The sequence below is a fragment of the Sus scrofa genome, chromosome 2 (assembly GCF_054392235.1).
Source record: "Sus scrofa isolate SSC_HxYL_T2T_F1_AM1 chromosome 2, Sscrofa_HxYL_maternal_Yorkshire_Landrace_v2.0, whole genome shotgun sequence".
In the NCBI taxonomy this organism is placed as follows: Eukaryota; Metazoa; Chordata; class Mammalia; order Artiodactyla; family Suidae; genus Sus; species Sus scrofa.
This window is the reverse complement of record NC_139384.1, coordinates 126,388,510-126,406,507: the sequence shown is the minus strand read 5'-3', so window position 1 is coordinate 126,406,507 and position 17,998 is coordinate 126,388,510. Positions and strand designations below refer to the sequence as shown.

At 37.0% G+C, this 17,998-nt stretch overlaps 1 protein-coding gene across 4 annotated transcripts in view; it reads right to left on the bottom strand.

The window, feature by feature from the left end:
* WDR36 (WD repeat domain 36) overlaps nt 1-17,998 on the bottom strand; it is a 43,835-nt gene that overhangs the window by 5,335 nt on the left and 20,502 nt on the right. Inside the window, exons 15-21 of one of the 4 annotated variants that reach the window (XM_003354239.6) lie at nt 17,559-17,667; nt 15,158-15,237; nt 7,230-7,337; nt 5,303-5,400; nt 4,765-4,910; nt 437-556; nt 173-254 (exon numbers count right to left, since the gene is read on the bottom strand). In XM_003354239.6, the coding sequence (XP_003354287.3) occupies nt 173-254; nt 437-556; nt 4,765-4,910; nt 5,303-5,400; nt 7,230-7,337; nt 15,158-15,237; nt 17,559-17,667 (743 nt within the window). Of the gene's footprint in view, nt 1-172; nt 255-436; nt 557-1,338; nt 2,053-3,534; nt 4,911-5,302; nt 5,401-7,229; nt 7,338-13,201; nt 14,628-14,747; nt 15,238-17,558; nt 17,668-17,998 lie in introns of those variants that run through there. The other 3 variants (XR_014838515.1, XR_014838516.1, XR_014838517.1) reach the window with 3 other exon arrangements.

Sequence of the window (17,998 nt, the reverse complement as noted above, 5' to 3'; positions counted from 1 at the left end):
CATTCAATGTGTAACACAAAGCTAAAACTACTTCAGATTAAAACCAAAATTTCAATCGTTTTGGTTTTTACTTTCAGCTACTGAGAAATGTGCTATTATTTTACCCAATTTTTCCTCATATCAAGTAGAATAAGCTGAAGATACTTGGTAAAACTTTTATAATTTAACTTACATTTATTATTTACCAGTCCTTCTTCAAGTTTCAAGCAGAAATCTGATTTTTGAGCCAAAATTCCAAGATTTACCACTTTAGACTTAAATAAAAACAAATACACATTATTCAGAAACCACAAATGTAACAAAAAAGTTATGGTTTATAATTTCAAAAAGCTAGATTTACTCTATATCTATAAAATTAGGTCTTGGTTAAGAACTACAAATGTACAACACAAAACACACACCCCATATACTTCCAAAGCTCCAATATGGTTCTTACCTGTTGAGGATCATTATTTTGTTCAGGTGTAGCATATCTGGGTACAAGGCCAGGAACTGTTGGAATAAAAAATGGTGCTGATTTTGGTACTTTGGGTGGTTCCTTTGGTTTATTCTTTTTCTAATTATGAGAAAATGAGAAAAGGAAAAAAGACCAGTAATTATCTTGCCAACAGTTTCAAACATTTAATTCCCATTTAAATTTTAAAAAGTTCAAAAGTTAAAAAAGGAATGAGGAATTCCCATTGCAGCTCAGTGGGCTAAGAATACAACTAGTTTCCATAAGAATACTCTTTTGATGCCTGGTGGATTAAGGGATTCAGTGTTGCCGAGAGCTGCAGTGTAGGTCGAAGACATGGCTCAGATCTGGTGTTGCTGTGGCCGTGGCCAGCAACTGTAGTTCTGATTCGACCTGTAGCCTGGGAACTTACATATGCCTTCGGTGCGGCCCTAAAAAGACCAAAAAAAAAAAAAAAAAAAAAGAAAAAAGAAAAAGGAAAAAAAAGGACTGAAACTTTTTCAGATTAGGATGCTAAAATAAAATCCCAACCAACCAATACCACAGCTATCTTTAAACTGGGCTTCCCAAAGCAAACTTCCAGTACTCTTGCTGATAAGACAAGAAGAAAAATGCAGAGTTCAGGAAAGCTCTAAGACAAACATAGCTCATTTTCCTGAAGCATGAATATTCAGGTGAAGAAATAACATGCAATTCGGAACTTTTATACTGAAATACAATTTTTTTTTTTTTTTGCAAAATGGGCTAGAAAGCAAAATCTACATAAATGCTCAATAATTCAAATTTCTTTTCTCCAAAGAAAATTTGGACTCAAGAGGCAGACTCTGCCATTAGGAGCAATTTGGTGAAATTTTTCTGAGTGAAGCATGACACTAATTCTTCTATTTTCTTGGAAATTTTATTTTTCTTTAGAACTTTGTATTAATCACTCATTTATAAAATATTTCAAGTGTTGGCAAAATTCTATGAGGAAAACCTCCATCAGAATTCCTACTGACAGCATTCAGTTATGGTGACTACACTGTTATCTATCTCTCCACAGGAGCATTTGATGGATTCTTTCTATGGTAAACTGCCTAATAAAGGAATCTTAAAATTTTACCATACACTATTCCTCTTCTATTCTTTAGGAACCCTGAGGAAACCTGCTTTTTGAAAGAAAACCAGGGATGCTTGTGGCCTCCAGGGGGCAAAGCATAAAAGAAAGTCATTATCAGAAAGCAGGACAAAGTACTGTAAGAACAGCCCTTCTTTGGAATAGTAGAAATATAGTAAGAGTCAGATTACCCTTCTAACTCACTGTTCTTGAGTTAGAAGGCAGACAGTCAACTGAATTGTAAATGAAGACAAAAGACTTTAGAGAAGCTCCAGGGGGCTCTGGAAGTTACCTAATTTCAGAAAGAAAACACAAAGTAGAAAACCCACAGGGCAAAAATGAAAAAATATATGAGTTCCTGCTATAGTGAACTTGAATTAAGAATCTGACTGCACAAGTTCCTGTCGTGGCTCAACGGTTAGCCAACCCAACTAGCATCCATGAGGATGCGGGTTTGATCCCTGGCCTTGCTAGTGGGTTCAGGATCCGGCATTGCCGTGAGCTGTGGTGTAGGTCGCAGATGCGGCTCAGATTCTGCGTTGCTGTGGCTGTGGCATAGGCCGGTGGCTACAGCTCCAATTGGACCTCCAGCCTGGGAACATCCATATGCCTCAAGTGAGGCCCTAAGAAAAAAAGACTAAGAACAAAAGACCAAAAAGGAAAGAATCTGACTGCAGTGGCTTGGGTCGCTTTGGAGGTGCAGGTTTGATCCTAAACCTGGCACAGTGGGTTAAAGGATCTAGCATTGAAGCAGCTGCAGTGTAGGGCTCAGCTATGGCTCAGACTCAATCCCTGGCCCGGGAACTCCCATATGCCATTAAAAAGAAAAAAAAAAAAAAAAAAAAGATCTAGGAGTTCCCATTGTAGTTCAGCAATAACAAATCCGATTAGTATCCATGAGGATTCGGGTTCAATCCCTGGCCTCTGCTCAGTGGAGCTGTGGTGCAGGCTGGCTTCTCCAGCTCTAATTTTACTCATACCCTAGGAACTTCCATATGCAGCAGGTATGGCCCTAAAAAAAAAAAAAAAAAAAAGAAGAAAAAAAATCTAGCTTCTTTCATTTGGAGGAAAATAAAAATATTAGAGGTGCTAGCATATTTCTCTCATAAAGATCATTCACTTGGGTTTCTAGTTTTTATGCAGAACAAAATATATCTTAGCAAGCAGAGTGGTCCCCAAATTTAGATCAATTAATTGGACTTACGATTGTTCCTTTCACACTGACCTGCTTGCACTTTTTAATGTATTGCCTTCAGAGCTCTTCCATGAAGTACTTCCTTTACAGCTGACAGACTACACAACATGAAGGAGATTTTACAACTATTCTCCTACCTTTATGCTGATGCCCAATCTTGTAAAAAATGAGCAAGTAAAAAGCACTTTTAAATTCTGTAAAATTAATATGTGAACACTTCTCTTTTCTTACACAAGACACATATATCTTCTCTGATGCTACGTTTTTAGTTACAAAAATACTTACCACACTTTGTCATGGTTATCTATGTCAGTGTTCCTTACACTTTTATTATGCCAGCCTATATATGACTCAGTACAGACATAACCTCTAGTGACTGTGTGTATGTATATATCTAACCACATCATAAAACAATACTTACCCTTATTACCAGGATCATCTTTGCAATTTTCCATGCTAGACTATCTTTCAATTGCTTTTGCTACTTACAAACAGGGGTCATGAAACATGCCCTGAAAAACACTAATTTATGCCATAATTGTCCATTTTCCTTTTTTAAATAATCGTCCCTTTTTTCATGTAAAACTGTAAACGCCTCAAGGACAAAGAGACTAGGGGTTTTTCCCATTCTTTTTTTTTTGGGGGGGGGGTCTTTTCTAGGGCCGCACCCATGGCATACGGAGGTTCCCAGTCTAGGGGTCCAAATGGAGTTGTAGCTGCCAGCCTACACCACAGCCACAGCAATGAGGGATCTAAGCCGTGTCTGTGACCTACACCACAGCTCATGGCAATGCCAGATCCTTAACCCACTGAGCAAACCCACAACCTCATGGTTGCTAGTCAGATTCGTTAACCACTGAGCCACGATGGGAACTCCGGTTTTTCCCATTCTTATGGTCTCAGGACAGTAACTAGTACCTAGTTCATATTTATATATGTGCGTGAACCTGACACAGCAAATCTTCTCATAGCTGACAGAGCAGGTTGTGGTATGACAAAGGGTGAATGAAGCTTAATTCTAAAAAAACCAGTGAGATGGAAACAACCTATAGGTCCAATGACAGATGAATGGATTAAGATGATGTAATACACTCACAACACACACACACACAATGGATTACTACTCAGTCATAAAAAAGGACAAAATAATGCCTTCTGCAGCAACATGGATGCAACTAGACAATCTCATACTAAGTGAAGTAAGTCGGAAAGAGAAAGACAAATACAATATGATAATCACATTCATGTGGAATCTAAAATATGGCACAAATGATCCTGTCTACAAAACTGAAACAAATCGTGGACATGGAGAGCAGACTTGGGGTTGCTAGGAAGAAGGACTGGGATGGACAGGGAGCTTGAGGTTGGGAGATGCAAACTATTACATTTGAAATGGATAAGCAATGAGATCCTACTATACAGCAAGGGAAATATGTCCCATCTCTTGGGATAGAACGTGATAGAAGATGGTAAGAGAAAAAGACTGTATGTATATGTATGACTGGATCACTATGCTGTACAGCAGAAACTGATTCACCACTATACTCTAAAAACAATAACCAAAAAATAAACAAAACAACCCCCAGACAAACAAAAAACAGTGAAAGCCTTCTAGTCCCCAAATGTCTAGTGATAGAAACATTACACATTATGGCAACAATTTTTTTTCTTGTTTCAGAAGTTAAACAAGTAATTTATTTGGCTGGGTCTAAAACATACAATTTCTAATAGCTCTGTAGTTGCAAGCTGTACTTTTGCTATATCCAAAGTCCTTGAGTTGTCTCAAAGTCGAGACACACACACACAAGGAGGGAGAGGGAGAGAGAAAAACAGAGGAAGAAAATCTTGTGATCATCATACTGGATTAAATAGCATTCAGCTAAATGATGTACTCTTTACTACCTTAGTCATTAATTGCTCCTCCTAAAGTCCTCAAAGGGAAGCTATCTCTACTAAAGAAAACGCTTCTGGAATGTGTCTCTATGGACCAATATTAAGTATACTATGGTATAATATTACCTTAATAACATCAAGATTAAGAAGGTTTTTCCACCGGGATTCAGGAAGAAGTGAAAGAGTCACCAATTGCTCATTCAACTGTTCTGGGGAGTCATATGCTATCATTTCATCACTTGGTTCTGTGGTTTCTTCTGATAATTCTATATCTTAAAACAAAAAGTTTTCAAGTGAAACAAATTATTGCCAAATGAGATTTTTATCATATAAAAGCAACTTTAATTCATTCCAAATCCATCAGTATTTCATAACATGTTCATTCAACATAGCCTTGTAAACTCTATTAGTTCATTTTCTTATTTTCTCATATTAACTACAATTCCCATCACCAAACTCAAAACATTTTTCCACTGGTATACTATTTGATATCAATACCACATCAATTATCTTTGAAAAAATTCATGAAGTCATTCACAATATTTCATATAAGCTAAAAAATATTTTGACTGAATGCATTAAATTTTGCCTTCAGCAGCAACATTCTGCATTGTTAAGTTTATCATATTACACTTCAAAAATTCCTTTATTATTTTGTGATTACCTTGGGTTTGACAAGTACCAGGAAGCATCACTACTGAAGGAACATAATCTGTGGGAAGTGGCCGTAATGAAACAACTGAGTAGAGGGAAATATTGGACCTGAGAGATAAAAACATAAGCAATATTTTAAAACATATAAAAGAAACATCAATTATAGGTAATAATCTCCACAATCTTGAATTTGGCTACGATTCTGATCACTTGTAAGTTTAAAAAGTTCTCAAGGAGTTCCCTGGTGGCTCAGTGGGATAAGGATCAGGCATTGTTACTGCTGTGGCATGGGTTTGATCCCTGGCCCAGGAATTTCCACATGCTGTAGGCATAGCCAAAATAAACAAAAGTTCTCAAAAATAGATAATATTAATTAGAAAATATTTTGATTCATGTCATAGATGTTATCACAAGAAAGTGATGCATAAACATTATTAATGGAGTCTTTACTTTTAATGTAGCACAAAAAAGTATTTACTTTAGAGATCAGTAGTGTGTAAAATTTTGATAAGGTAACATAACATCCATATATTTACACTGCTTTCACAAATGGCAATCTTCATATAAGGAAATTACAAGTGAAGGAAAGATGGACTCAAAATTAAGTCCGAGAGAGAATATGCTGGTCAGATCCTTGGGGTAGCTGAATAGGCATGGATTTCCCCTTCTCTAGAATGGTTCTCTACTACAGCCTGGACCATGGCCTTGCATGACTAATCAGGATGTGGATACCTGTTCCAAAGCAGGCTAATCAGATTCTGCTTCCTAATCGAAAATAAAAAGTAGAACTATCAAGTTCTTAGTTATATTAATAGCTTTACTATATACTCTTGTTGCTGGGGTATCAGAGCTGCCATTCTTCTCTTGTCTTGATTGTTCAAGCCTCACAGACTCCAGGAGATACTCCATTTTGCCTATTAAGGTGACAAGAGTCTATTTCTATTATATACTGAATTTACTTTCATATCCTAAAAAAACGATTAGAAAATCTTATAATTAGAAAAGGAATTCATTTTTTCTCTACCCCAATAATAAGAGTTAAAAAATAATTAGACATCTGAACTCAGAAAATAGACAAAAAATTTCTAGACCCAGATAATGGACTATTTTGAATTCTTACATGTTCAACACAGTGGAGTTAGAAGATCACCACCAATATCTTACATGATTATGAAAAGTAACTAAAATCAATCTTAGAAAGCATTTTTTCCCACACATATACTTTATTTTATAAAGTAGGCTGAAGTTGAGAAGTGACTGACCAAGGTCATTAGGGGCACTGGGGTAGCAGCAGGATGACCAGCATAACTGGAGATATCCCTTTTCTAACATTTTTAAACTTATTTACCCTTTCTGCCAATAAAAGCCAAATATTTGGGTAACATAAAAATCAATTATGTGCTTTAGAATATACACTTGAGCAAAGCTATCTAAAATATCAAGCAGATGCTGAATCAGTCTTAGAGTTACGGTGAATTAACTTTCTTTTTTTTTTTTTTGTCTTTTTGTTGTTGTTGTTGCTATTTCTTGGGCCGCTCCCGCGGCATATGGAGGTTCCCAGGCTAGGGGTTGAATCGGAGCTGTAGCCACCGGCCTACGCCAGAGCCACAGCAACGCAGGATCCGAGCTGCGTCTGCAACCTACACCACAGCTCACAGGCAACGCCGGATCGTTAACCCACTGAGCAAGGGCAGGGACCGAACCCGCAACCTCATGGTTCCTAGTCGGATTCGTTAACCACTGTGCCACGACGGGAACTCCTTTTTTTTTTTTTTGTATTTTTTTGTGAATTAACTTTCTGAGTTAACTATGTGACATTTCTATTTTATAGGTTTAAGAAGACAAAACTAAAGGGCAATGTTAGCAACTATGATGGACAATATCATCTTCCTTCTCCTTCTTACCTCAGAGAGAACTTACCATACAAAAGAACTTACCATAGATAAATTCCAAGGTGGTCCACATGGGAAGTGGCCAGAAAGTCTCCAGTAGGGGACATAGTAACATTAAGAGGTGCTGAGTCCAACAAAAAGCTGTCTATAAGGCTATAAAAAGAATCAAGGTGTTAAAATATTTCAAGTCTACCGAAAAGCATGTAATTCACAAAACACATTTTTGCTAAAAGAACAAAGGATAAAGGATGCAGAAAGTTTTTTTGTTCTTTAAATCCCCAATACCAGAAAGTCATCACTAACAGAGAGCTCTGTCAACTAAGTGACTATACAAAAATTATCTCCTTAGTGACAAAGACCCAGAACACTAAACAGACCAATTGGCTGGCAAGAGTTTCAACAACAGGGAGAATACAGGAGGAAATGCTGTTTTTCTGGAATGCCATTTTAGTAGACTTGCTTGGAAACAATTCTAAAAACGTCACACATTTAAAATAAATTATCAGTATTCTGTTTTTGTTAGTCCAGTGAAAATAACAGGTGTAGGCCACAGAAGAAAGTAATGCAATGAAATGGTAAATAAGAATAAGACAATGGTAATGAAAAAAATGTTTCAGCAATTCTACCTGTTTTTCAAATAGGTAACCATGCTTTACATGAAACATGAAAATTCTGTCTATAGTGCGTAACCATAAAGTAGCTTATGGAAATGAGTCTCAGAACTTTAAAATGCTGTAAGCAGGGTTAAAAAGTTGGGGAGGAAAAGGAAGTGATCACACCCATGTAGGAGACTCAGAATAGGCTTCCCCGAGAACAGTGTGTGAGATAAGCCTTACGAATGGACAGAAGTTCAATGCATGGAGATGAAACGTGAAGGGCAAGGCGAGGAAAAACTGTGTCTAGGGAGGAGTGCAGACTGGTCTTGAATACCAAATATATGCATTTCCTTTTATCTTTTAATCAATGGAAAGTCACTATAATCTTCACCCTTATAAAAAAAGTCTGCAGCAGAATGTATTTGAACACGAAGAACAGTGACACTATGGTAGTAGTCATCTAACAAGCAGTGAAAATCTGAACTAGGATGGTGGCAACAAGGAAGTGAAAAGAGGTGAGTTTAAGAAGTAAGAGAGAGGCGGCAACACTCGACCCCCAATGTGAGTGTCATTTACACAACTGCCCAAAGACCACGATGAATACATGCTGGAGTAACTGCTGAAACTGAATTTTATTGACCAGAAGACCACCCTTTGTTTCACTTCTTTTTGTTTTCCCTACTGCTTTGAGTTTTATTGTAACAGCTGAAAAACTTGGAAAATAAAATGAACATACTGTGGTCTTGAAAAAAAAAAGAAGTAAAAGAAAGACCTAACACAGGGGTATCTTGCATAAGAGGCGTCTTAAGCTGGCTGAGAATGTGAATACTCTATACCGGTTTTAATCAGAGCTGTTTTAAAAACTACTTTCTTCACTGAAGGCAAAACACTATTCATGGGAAGGCATGGCAAAAACGATTGAAGTTCAGAATCTACATTAAATAAAACAAATTATTTCAAGGAAAAAAAAAACAAACAAACAGCAGTTAACGCCTTTTTTAGTTCTTTGTGCTAGGATGTATCCTGAGCACTTGTACCTACGAATTTAATTCTCACAATGCTGAGACAGATCTGTCCTTATTATACAGATTAGAAAAATGGGGCCCGGTAAGATTTAAAAACATGCTTAAGGTGAACAGTAACTGAGCCACATCTGTCACCAAGAAATGTGCACTCTTAATCACTGTAAACTCGGAAGAACCAGTATTAAAACTATAGGTACAACAGTTTGATAGCGCGCGCACACGCACACGCGCACACACACACACACACCAGAAGACTTGCGATTCATGGAACAGGTTCTGAGCAGCTCAAATGTAGACTCCCCAGTGGATGCATTAAATGACTTGTCTGGAGTTCCCCTTGTGGATCAGTAGAAACGAAATCTGACTAGCATCTGTGGCCTCACTCAGTGGGTTAACAATCTGGTGATGCCATGAGCTGTGGTGTAGGTTGCAGATGCAGCTCGGATCCCGCATTGCTATGGCTGTGGTGTAAGCCAGCAGCCACAGCTCTGATTTGACCCCCAGCTTGGGAACCTCCACATGCCGTGGGAGTAGCCCTAAAAAGACAAAAAAAAGACTTGTCCATAATAAAATCTCCCTCAATTTGTTCACAGAGGATTAACAACATGAACCTTAACTAAAGAATTCAAAGAATTCTAGGAGCACTAGAAACCAATTTAAAGTATGCTCAGGAAGATGACCAATGTTTAATTCTCATTTATGGGGAACAAAATAATCTGCCTAGTTTCTGCTCAAACCTTCTTTGGAAACTCACAAGATCAGCTGCTCTCGGGGATCAAAGAAACTGGGGAAAAGGAAACATTTACTAAACAATTACTGTTAAATTATTTGTCAATTCATTTAGTGCAAACAACCCAGAGAGAAAACATTCTCAATGTGCACTGATGAAGATTCAACCTAATGTCAATAATTTCGGATCTTACCATTTCTTGTCTTAACATTTGTTCAGTAAAAGTGTGTGTGAGGGGTGAAATGTGCTAATATTGTTTAGAATCTATCTGTTAAAAAGAGAAAGCTACTTGAGCAAATTTATGTCCCTTGATACTATAATTACTTTGGGAAATTCTTTGCGCAACATGATTTCCACAGCTGTTGTGTGTGGGTAGACAGGCCTTCCACTGTGTAAAAGCATCAGATTGAGGAAGGTGGTTTCTACGTACACAGCATATTTTACATGGCCACATTCGTTCATAAAGCAGGCTTAATCCCAGATCTAAACCACCCTATATTCTGCTAATCCTGCAAAATGAAAGGTCCCAGGTAAATTAGAAGGTTTTTGAGAGAACATTAAAAAATAATTCCCGGGGAGTTCCCGTCGTGGCGCAGTGGTTAACGAATCCGACTAGGAACCATGAGGTTGCGGGTTTGATCCCTGCCCTTGCTCATTGGGTTAATGATCCGGCGTTGCCATGAGCTGTGGTGTAGGTCACAGTCGCAGCTCCGGATCCTTTGTTGCTGTGGCTCTGGTGTAGCCTGGTGGCTACAGCTCCGATTAGACCCCTAGCCTGGGAACCTCCCATATGCCACGGGAGCGGCCCAAGAAATGGCAAAAAGACAAAAAAATAATAATAATAATAATTCCTGGGAGTTCCCATCATGGCTCAGTGGTAACAAACCTGACTTAGTATCCCTGAAGATGCAGGTGGGATCGCTGGCCTCTCTCAATGAGTTAAAGGATCTGGCATTGCAGTGAACTGTGGTGTAGGTTACAGACATGGCTTAAATCTGGTGTTGCTGTGGCTTGGTGTAGGCTGGCGGCTACAGCTCCAATTCCACCCATAGCCTGGGAACTTACATACGCCATGGGTACAGCACTAAAAACATAAAAAAAAAAAAGAGAGAGAGAAAATATTATTTCAAGACAACAAACTGGGTGCTAAAGGTGTTTATTGCTTCTAGATTGGTCATTGTTTGGGGGCTTCTTTTATAAACACAGCCAGGAAACTCTACTTGTTTATTCATCTACATATATATGTATTTATAAATTTTAAGATGAAATACATTAGGAGCTCATACTGATCTCTCCAATTTAAATTTAGATTACCAGGTGCTTTTACTTAGAGTCTATTTTATTTGTATCTCCTTTCTTTCACACTAAAAATCTTAATATATTTATAAAAGATAAATATATATATAAAAGATATATAGATAAAAATCTTTATATATTTCATTACATATAATCTATATATATTTATAGATAACACTAATTGACTTCTGATTATATTCTGAACAAGGGCTAACAATGTCTAGATTTTCAATCTACAAAGTGATGGAATCATGTAAGGAAACTTTAATGAATAGAACAAAGGTATAGGTGAAATGCAACACAACGTTCTATTCCAATATTCTTATGTAATGCTCCTCAGAAAGTAGGGGTGAGGGAATAAGACAAAACAAAATGCAAAATTCTATTAAAACTATTTAATTTCATATTTTTCTTACTCCCAAAATAGTTCAACCTAAACTTTTAAGAGATTAAGTTACCAGATGGAATTCCCATCATGGCACAGCAGAAATGAATCTGACTAGGAACCATGAGGTTACAGGTTCAATCCCTGGCCTTGCTCAGTGGGTTAAGGATCCGGCGTTGCCATGATTTGTGGTGTAGGTCGCAGATGCAGCTCAAATCTGGCATTTGCAGTGGCTGTGGTGTAGGCCAGCAGCTACAGCTCCAATTGGACCCCTAGGCTGGGAACCTCCATATGCTGCAGGTGCAGCCCTAAAAAGACAAAAAGACAAGGAAAAAAAAAAAAAAAGAGATTAAAAGTTACCAGAAATAGGAGTTCCTGTCGTGGCTCAGTTCCTGTTGTGGTCCATCTGCTAGTAACCATGAGGACGCAGGTTCAATCCCTGGCCTCTCTCAACGAGTTAAGGATCTGGCATTGTCGTGAGCTGTGGTGTAGGTCACAGACACAACTCAGATCCCACACTGCTGTGGTTGTGGCATAGGCCAGTGGCTACAGCTCCAATCTGACCCCTAGCCTGGGAACCTCCATGTGCTGAAGGCCCTAAAAAGAAAAAAAAAAAAAAAAAAAAAAAAAAAAAGCTACCAGAAATAAAAAGTGATAGTGGTAGTGGATGATACATAATTTTAGGAATAAAATACTTCAACTCTGCTTCTCTGAGAATCCTAAAATCACAAGAAAATTTTCAGTACTTACAAAAAAAAACCAAAACCAAACTTTATAGAAACAATTCAATACCTATGCAATTTGTTTTAGACAGGCACAACTCCAGATGGATACAACTTTTTATGTTACCACACCTACAGGTTACTCATACATAGCTTCACTTTTTAGCCTAGATAATAAGTATATGCATTCTTTACATATTTAACATGTTATGTAAATGGCAAAACTTCTTACTGAAGAAAGAAGTAGGACTCTCCATAGGTTGCCATACTAATAATGACCAAAAAAAGACAGGGAATCAAAAGGCCCAACAGTTACCAGTGGTTGTATGACGAAATACTGATCCCTACTTCCTTAATATCTTCTACAGCAAGAAAACCAAATCATCCTTAAAACATATGACATAACCCAAGCAAGGCAGATGTCACAACTGCTGGGAAATTTTTTTTTCTCTTGTGCTTACAAAATATCATTTGCAAACTATGCTGCCTTAGGCAAACACTTAACTTCTCTCTGAGCCTCCATTTCTTCATTTATAAAACATAAAAATAGTAATAGTACCTACACCTAATGGGATATGAGAGAAGATGAAAAAATAAAAGCATATAAAATGCCTTGCAACCCATGATAAATGTTAGCTTAATTGCAATTAGGCAATAGCAGTTGTGTGATACTGCTTTTCAAGCTTTCTCATCTTCTCCACTTCACGTCTTAACCAAAGTAGTTATTTTTTTCTTTATGCAAAGTATACTTTGATCCAATTGGTGTAGTTATACTTTCTTTTAACAATCCTTATGTGACTCATTTCTTGCTCTTGTGTTTCTCCCAGTTTTAGGTTTTTGTATTCACTGAAATTGCCTCAGTGTTTACCTAAAAATAAGATACTAGAGTTGAAAGCCTATCAGATTTAAATCTGTTTACTAAAATAAGAAATTCACCAAAAAATGATAAACGTCGAATCAAAAACGGGTGGCTTTGAATGCCACTTTCAGATCCTAATTCTTCCATTCTAAAAAAATGCTCACCACTTTTAAAAAATATTTTGCCAGTTTAGTACTACTGAACATTAAGCTGTCTCTCCTATCTAATGTGAACTAAAACTACCAAAAAGGAAAATGAAAGGACATTATGTCAACTCTATTTCTTGTACAACTTTCCTACTGTAAAGCAATTCAAGTTGTAATGTTCACTTTTAGAAAACAGCAAAAGTCCAAGAAGCCAAAGACTAATCAGTATCTCTAATGGTACCTTTTTTCAAAAAGAGCTTTTTTTTTTTTTAAAGTAAGTAAGTACCAAGAAGCTATAGTACACAGTCAACTAATTTTATATACATTTATATATATACACACATACATATACATATATATAGTCTTTATTAGGGTTGCACCCATGGCATATGGAGGTTCCCAGGCTAGGGGTTGAATCAGAGATACAGTTGTCAGCTACAGCCACGCCAGATCCCAGCTATGTTTGCAACATATAGCACAACTCACAGAGGTGCCACATCCTTAACCCACTGAGTGCGGCCAGGAATCGAACCTATGTCCTCATGAACACTAGTCAGGTTTGTTTCCACTGAGCCATGATGGGAACTCCAACTAATTATATTTTGCTTTACTCTGTTTTAAATAAAAAAAGAGACACACCTGTGGACAAAACTCCCTAGTTATTCCAGACCCATTACTGACACCCTTACTGTGCATATTCCAAATCTGCTCTATAGGTAGTTATGCCTCATTCCTATGTCAAACCTGAAGGGAAATGAGTACATCACAGTTTTTCCTTTCTAAAGGTCAAGTTTCTTTCAAGTATGAGCTTATGCAATTCCTAAGAAAGAAAGAGAATTGGACAAAACTTATTAAGTTAAGAATATTTCAAAAGACTGAAAAATACTAGCTTCCTTCTCATCTTTCTCACCTTTCCCTTTCCTGATAGTATGTTCCTTTTCCTATCACTCCTTTCAAACTCTAAGCAATTCTATGTTAAATGATATGATTTCAAATTGTAACTATTTCTACATAATTTTTAACAACGAAGTACTCTGTCTTTGTAGGTCTCTAGTGTTCAAATTATTTAACAGAATTTAATGTTTTCTCTTCAAGTGCTATTTTAGTAGCAAGGTTCAATCTGTGACAGATTTCTGGATACAACTGGGTTGTACCCAAATCTTAAGACACACATTTTCATTACCTTAATGTTGCTAAATGTCTTTTTTTCAGGAATTATGTTAGAGATAGAAAACACATAATTACACAAAGCAGAATTAGGGGTTCTAACCTTTTAACTAAATTCAATATCAACAACAACCATCACCAAAAAATACTCAAAATAAAAGTTTGCAGTCCTAAAGTCTGATCTCTATTCTGGAGTATCAAAAAGGCCAAATGAGCTTTCTTAAGGTTCATGCAACTCACTCCTTTTCTCAATTTTGCAGGAGGAGAGAACCTAAGAGATTGCATATAGCCTCACCATTATCAGGTCCTACTCCCTGCTATTTGAGATAAAAAAACACTCCAAGGATAAAATATAGTCAGGTTAGAAAAATCCCCAAATACATTCACATTCAAAAAGTATATAATCCAGGAGTAACTACTGTGGCTCAGTGGTTAACGAATCCGACTAGGAACCATGAGGTTGCGGGTTCGATCCCTGGCCTGGCTCAGTGGGTTAAGGACCCGGAGTTGCCGTGAGCTGTGGTGTAGGTTGCAGATGCAGCTCGGATCCTGCATTGCTATGGCTGTGGTATAGGCCGACAGCTACAGCTCCAATTAGACCCCTACCCTGGGAACCTCCATATGCTGAGAGAGTGGCCCTAGAAATGGCAAAAAGACAAAACAAAAATAAAAAAACCAAAAAGTATATAATCCATTAACTACAGGTAAAAGTCACATGTAAAGCCAACGACTGAGAAAACTTCTGATAAGATTAGGCATTTAAAAACTTACCACCCAGGAGTTCCCGTCGTGGCGCAGTGGTTAGCGAATCCGACTAGGAACCATGAGGTTGCGGGTTCGGTCCCTGCCCTTGCTCAGTGGGTTAACGATCCGGCGTTGCCGTGAGCTGTGGTGTAGGTTGCAGACGCGGCTCGGATCCCGCGTTGCTGTGGCTCTGGTGTGGGCCGGTGGCTACAGCTCCGATTAGACCCTTAGCCTGGGAACCTCCATATGCCGTGGGAGCGGCCCAAAGAAATAGCAAAAAAAAAAAAAAAACAAAAAACTTACCACCCAGATGGAAGATCCCAAGTTCTAATAGAACAATCCATTGAAGCACTTATTAACCAACGACCATCAGGACTGAAAGCCTTTAAATTAAAGAAAAAAAAAAAAAAATATATATATATATACACACACACGTGCATATATATGTATTTATGTAGGTATATATTGTGTTTATATGTATTGTATATATTTAACAGCTTAAATAATATAAGAAATAAAAAGATAATGCATGCTTCATTAAAAAAGTTTGATTGCATAAAATTTATACATTATCTAACATTAAAAAAAAATACCATTTCTTATACACCACTACTTTGGATACAGCTAAAGATTAGACTTTTACATGAATCATGAAACATTTAAAAAGGAATAGTATCACCAATTTTCAATTTAGACAATTAACAGATTGTTTGACTACTAATTGTTTTTAACATGAAACTGCTCTTCTGAGAATATTCAATTAGAAATATTTTGTTAGCCTAATTTCAGTTATAAAATATCTGTGAACGCAACAAAAGCTGCATTTCCTTGAAAGAGTCTATATATTGGACTAACTTTCTAAGAATTAATCCAAAATGATTTTGAAAACAAGAGTACAAATTCTCTTAAAATAGTGAAGTTACTAAAGATGTCCTATTTCTGGAGTTCCCGTCGTGGCGCAGTGGTTAACGAATCCGACTAGGAACCATGAGGTTGCGGGTTCGATCCCTGCCCTTGCTCAGTGGGTTAACGATCCGGCGTTGCTGTGAGCTGTGGTGTAGGTTGCAGACGCGGCTCGGATCCTGCGTTGCTGTGGCTCTGGCTCTGATGTAGGCCGGTGACTACAGCTCCGATTCGACCCCTAGCTTGGGAACCTCCATATGCCGCAGGAGTGGCCCAAGAAATGGCAAAACGACAAAAAAAAAAAAAAAAAGATGTCCTATTTCTACTTGTAGATTCAGTTAAAAATCTTTTCTTCCTTATTATGATGTTTACTTTCAAAATATAATTTAAAACCACAATAGTCAGGTTTTCAAAATAAATTTAAATAAATTACTTTGCCACCTTTAAGAAGTTGAATCTTCGCAGCTGATAAAAATGGAAAAATAACAGCTCTCCTTGCCTGCAGCATGTGAGGCTTAAACCAGATCAAATGTGAAAGAAGACCCAAATGGAAAAACTACAAGGTTATAATAGTAATAGATTGTTCATCAGGGAGTCTAAACACACCATAGAGGTTACAATCATCCAATGATACTGGGATAAGTGACCACTAACTTAGTCACCAGGCTGCAGTGATAATCAAATCTTAAGATACAGAAAGGTCGATTTACAGAAGGACAGTGCAGATTACAAAGAATGGGAACATGACTCTAATAGGAAAAGTCATACTATAAATGCTCATAAATTTAACTGGACAGGAGTAATTTATTATTGACTAGGAGAAATTCCAAACACATAACTTGAAAGTAAAGTCTAAAAAGCAAAGAAAAAGGAAGAGTTAAGTTGGCACTGAGAAATGTTTTCAAAAATGCAATTTCATGAAAATAACTCCACTCCCACTCCCATTTCTATTAATGCTGTCGCAACAAATTCTGTTAATGGGTAGTTCTGCCAATTTCCTATCTGCAGAACAAAACAATTTCCTGACCACATTTCCCCCTGTTTTTAAGGCAATAGGTAAACATTAAAAATTCAGATTCTTGTGTGAGAACTGATAGGTAAATGTAGCTGATGGGAGTACCACTAAATAGCTAGGATTTTATTTTGATTTTCCTGTTTTCAAGTTAAACAAGTTATCTACAATTGATACAAAATCTTCAACATATATTTTTACACTTGATCTTAGCCAAAACGCCGAGAAGCGATCAACACACATTTTTAATACTAGAGTACTTCTGAAAATATTTCTCACTACAAGAACATAATAGTAAGCTAAAACACATTTTTATTAATTAAACTCTTGAAGTTAAGACATATCAACTCTAGAAATAACACTAAACTAGAATAAACCAAGTACCAGATCTTCCTGGTCTCCTACTATTAATTCATTATGCATGTAGAAAAAGAGAAATAAGTTCTCTCAGCTTAGCTTAGTATTAAGTAAAAAATGATATACTTAAGTTTCAATGAATCATTCATTCTCCAAAGTATATTTTGGCCTTGTTTAGAGTTTAAGAGGAAAAGATGAACTTTGGGATTTTAATAGCATTGACTTCCTGAGAAATATAAAACTCCGTTTATTTCCAAATTTTCCTTAAAAAAAAAAATCTTTCAAATTAGTTTCCAAATTATTTTTCAACATCTCCACACACGATGAATTTAGTGCTGTTAAAAGATAAAAGTTTCATTTATTTGAACATTTTAAACCTAAACAGATGTAGAAATGAATCAGTTTTATTTAAACATCTAAAGTTTGTTTTACCATGTCATTTATTTGGCCTTGGTGTCCAGAAAACTCTCTAACAATCTTCCTAGTTTCTATGTCCAAAACACTAATGGAGAAGTCATCCAAGGCGAGTCCCAGAATGCCACTAGTAAGATAAATGCACCAATTTTAATAAACAAACAAACAAAACCTTGAGCCAAAATCTCATAGTCATTTCATTTTTGTTAATCAGGCATACTTTTGGGGGACATTAGGCAAAATGCTATTCTTTTCTATGAAAGTCTGGTTTTACCCACTTGGTAAATTATGGTACACTGATCACTGAACATGAGGGCTAAGGCACCCTCTGCGCAGTCAAAAAGCTGCATATAACTTTATAGGTGGCCCTCTGTGTCCATGGTTCTGCAAACCAACAGTGGATCATGTAGTGCTATAGCATTTAGTGAAAGAAAGTTGTATATAAATGGACCTGCCCA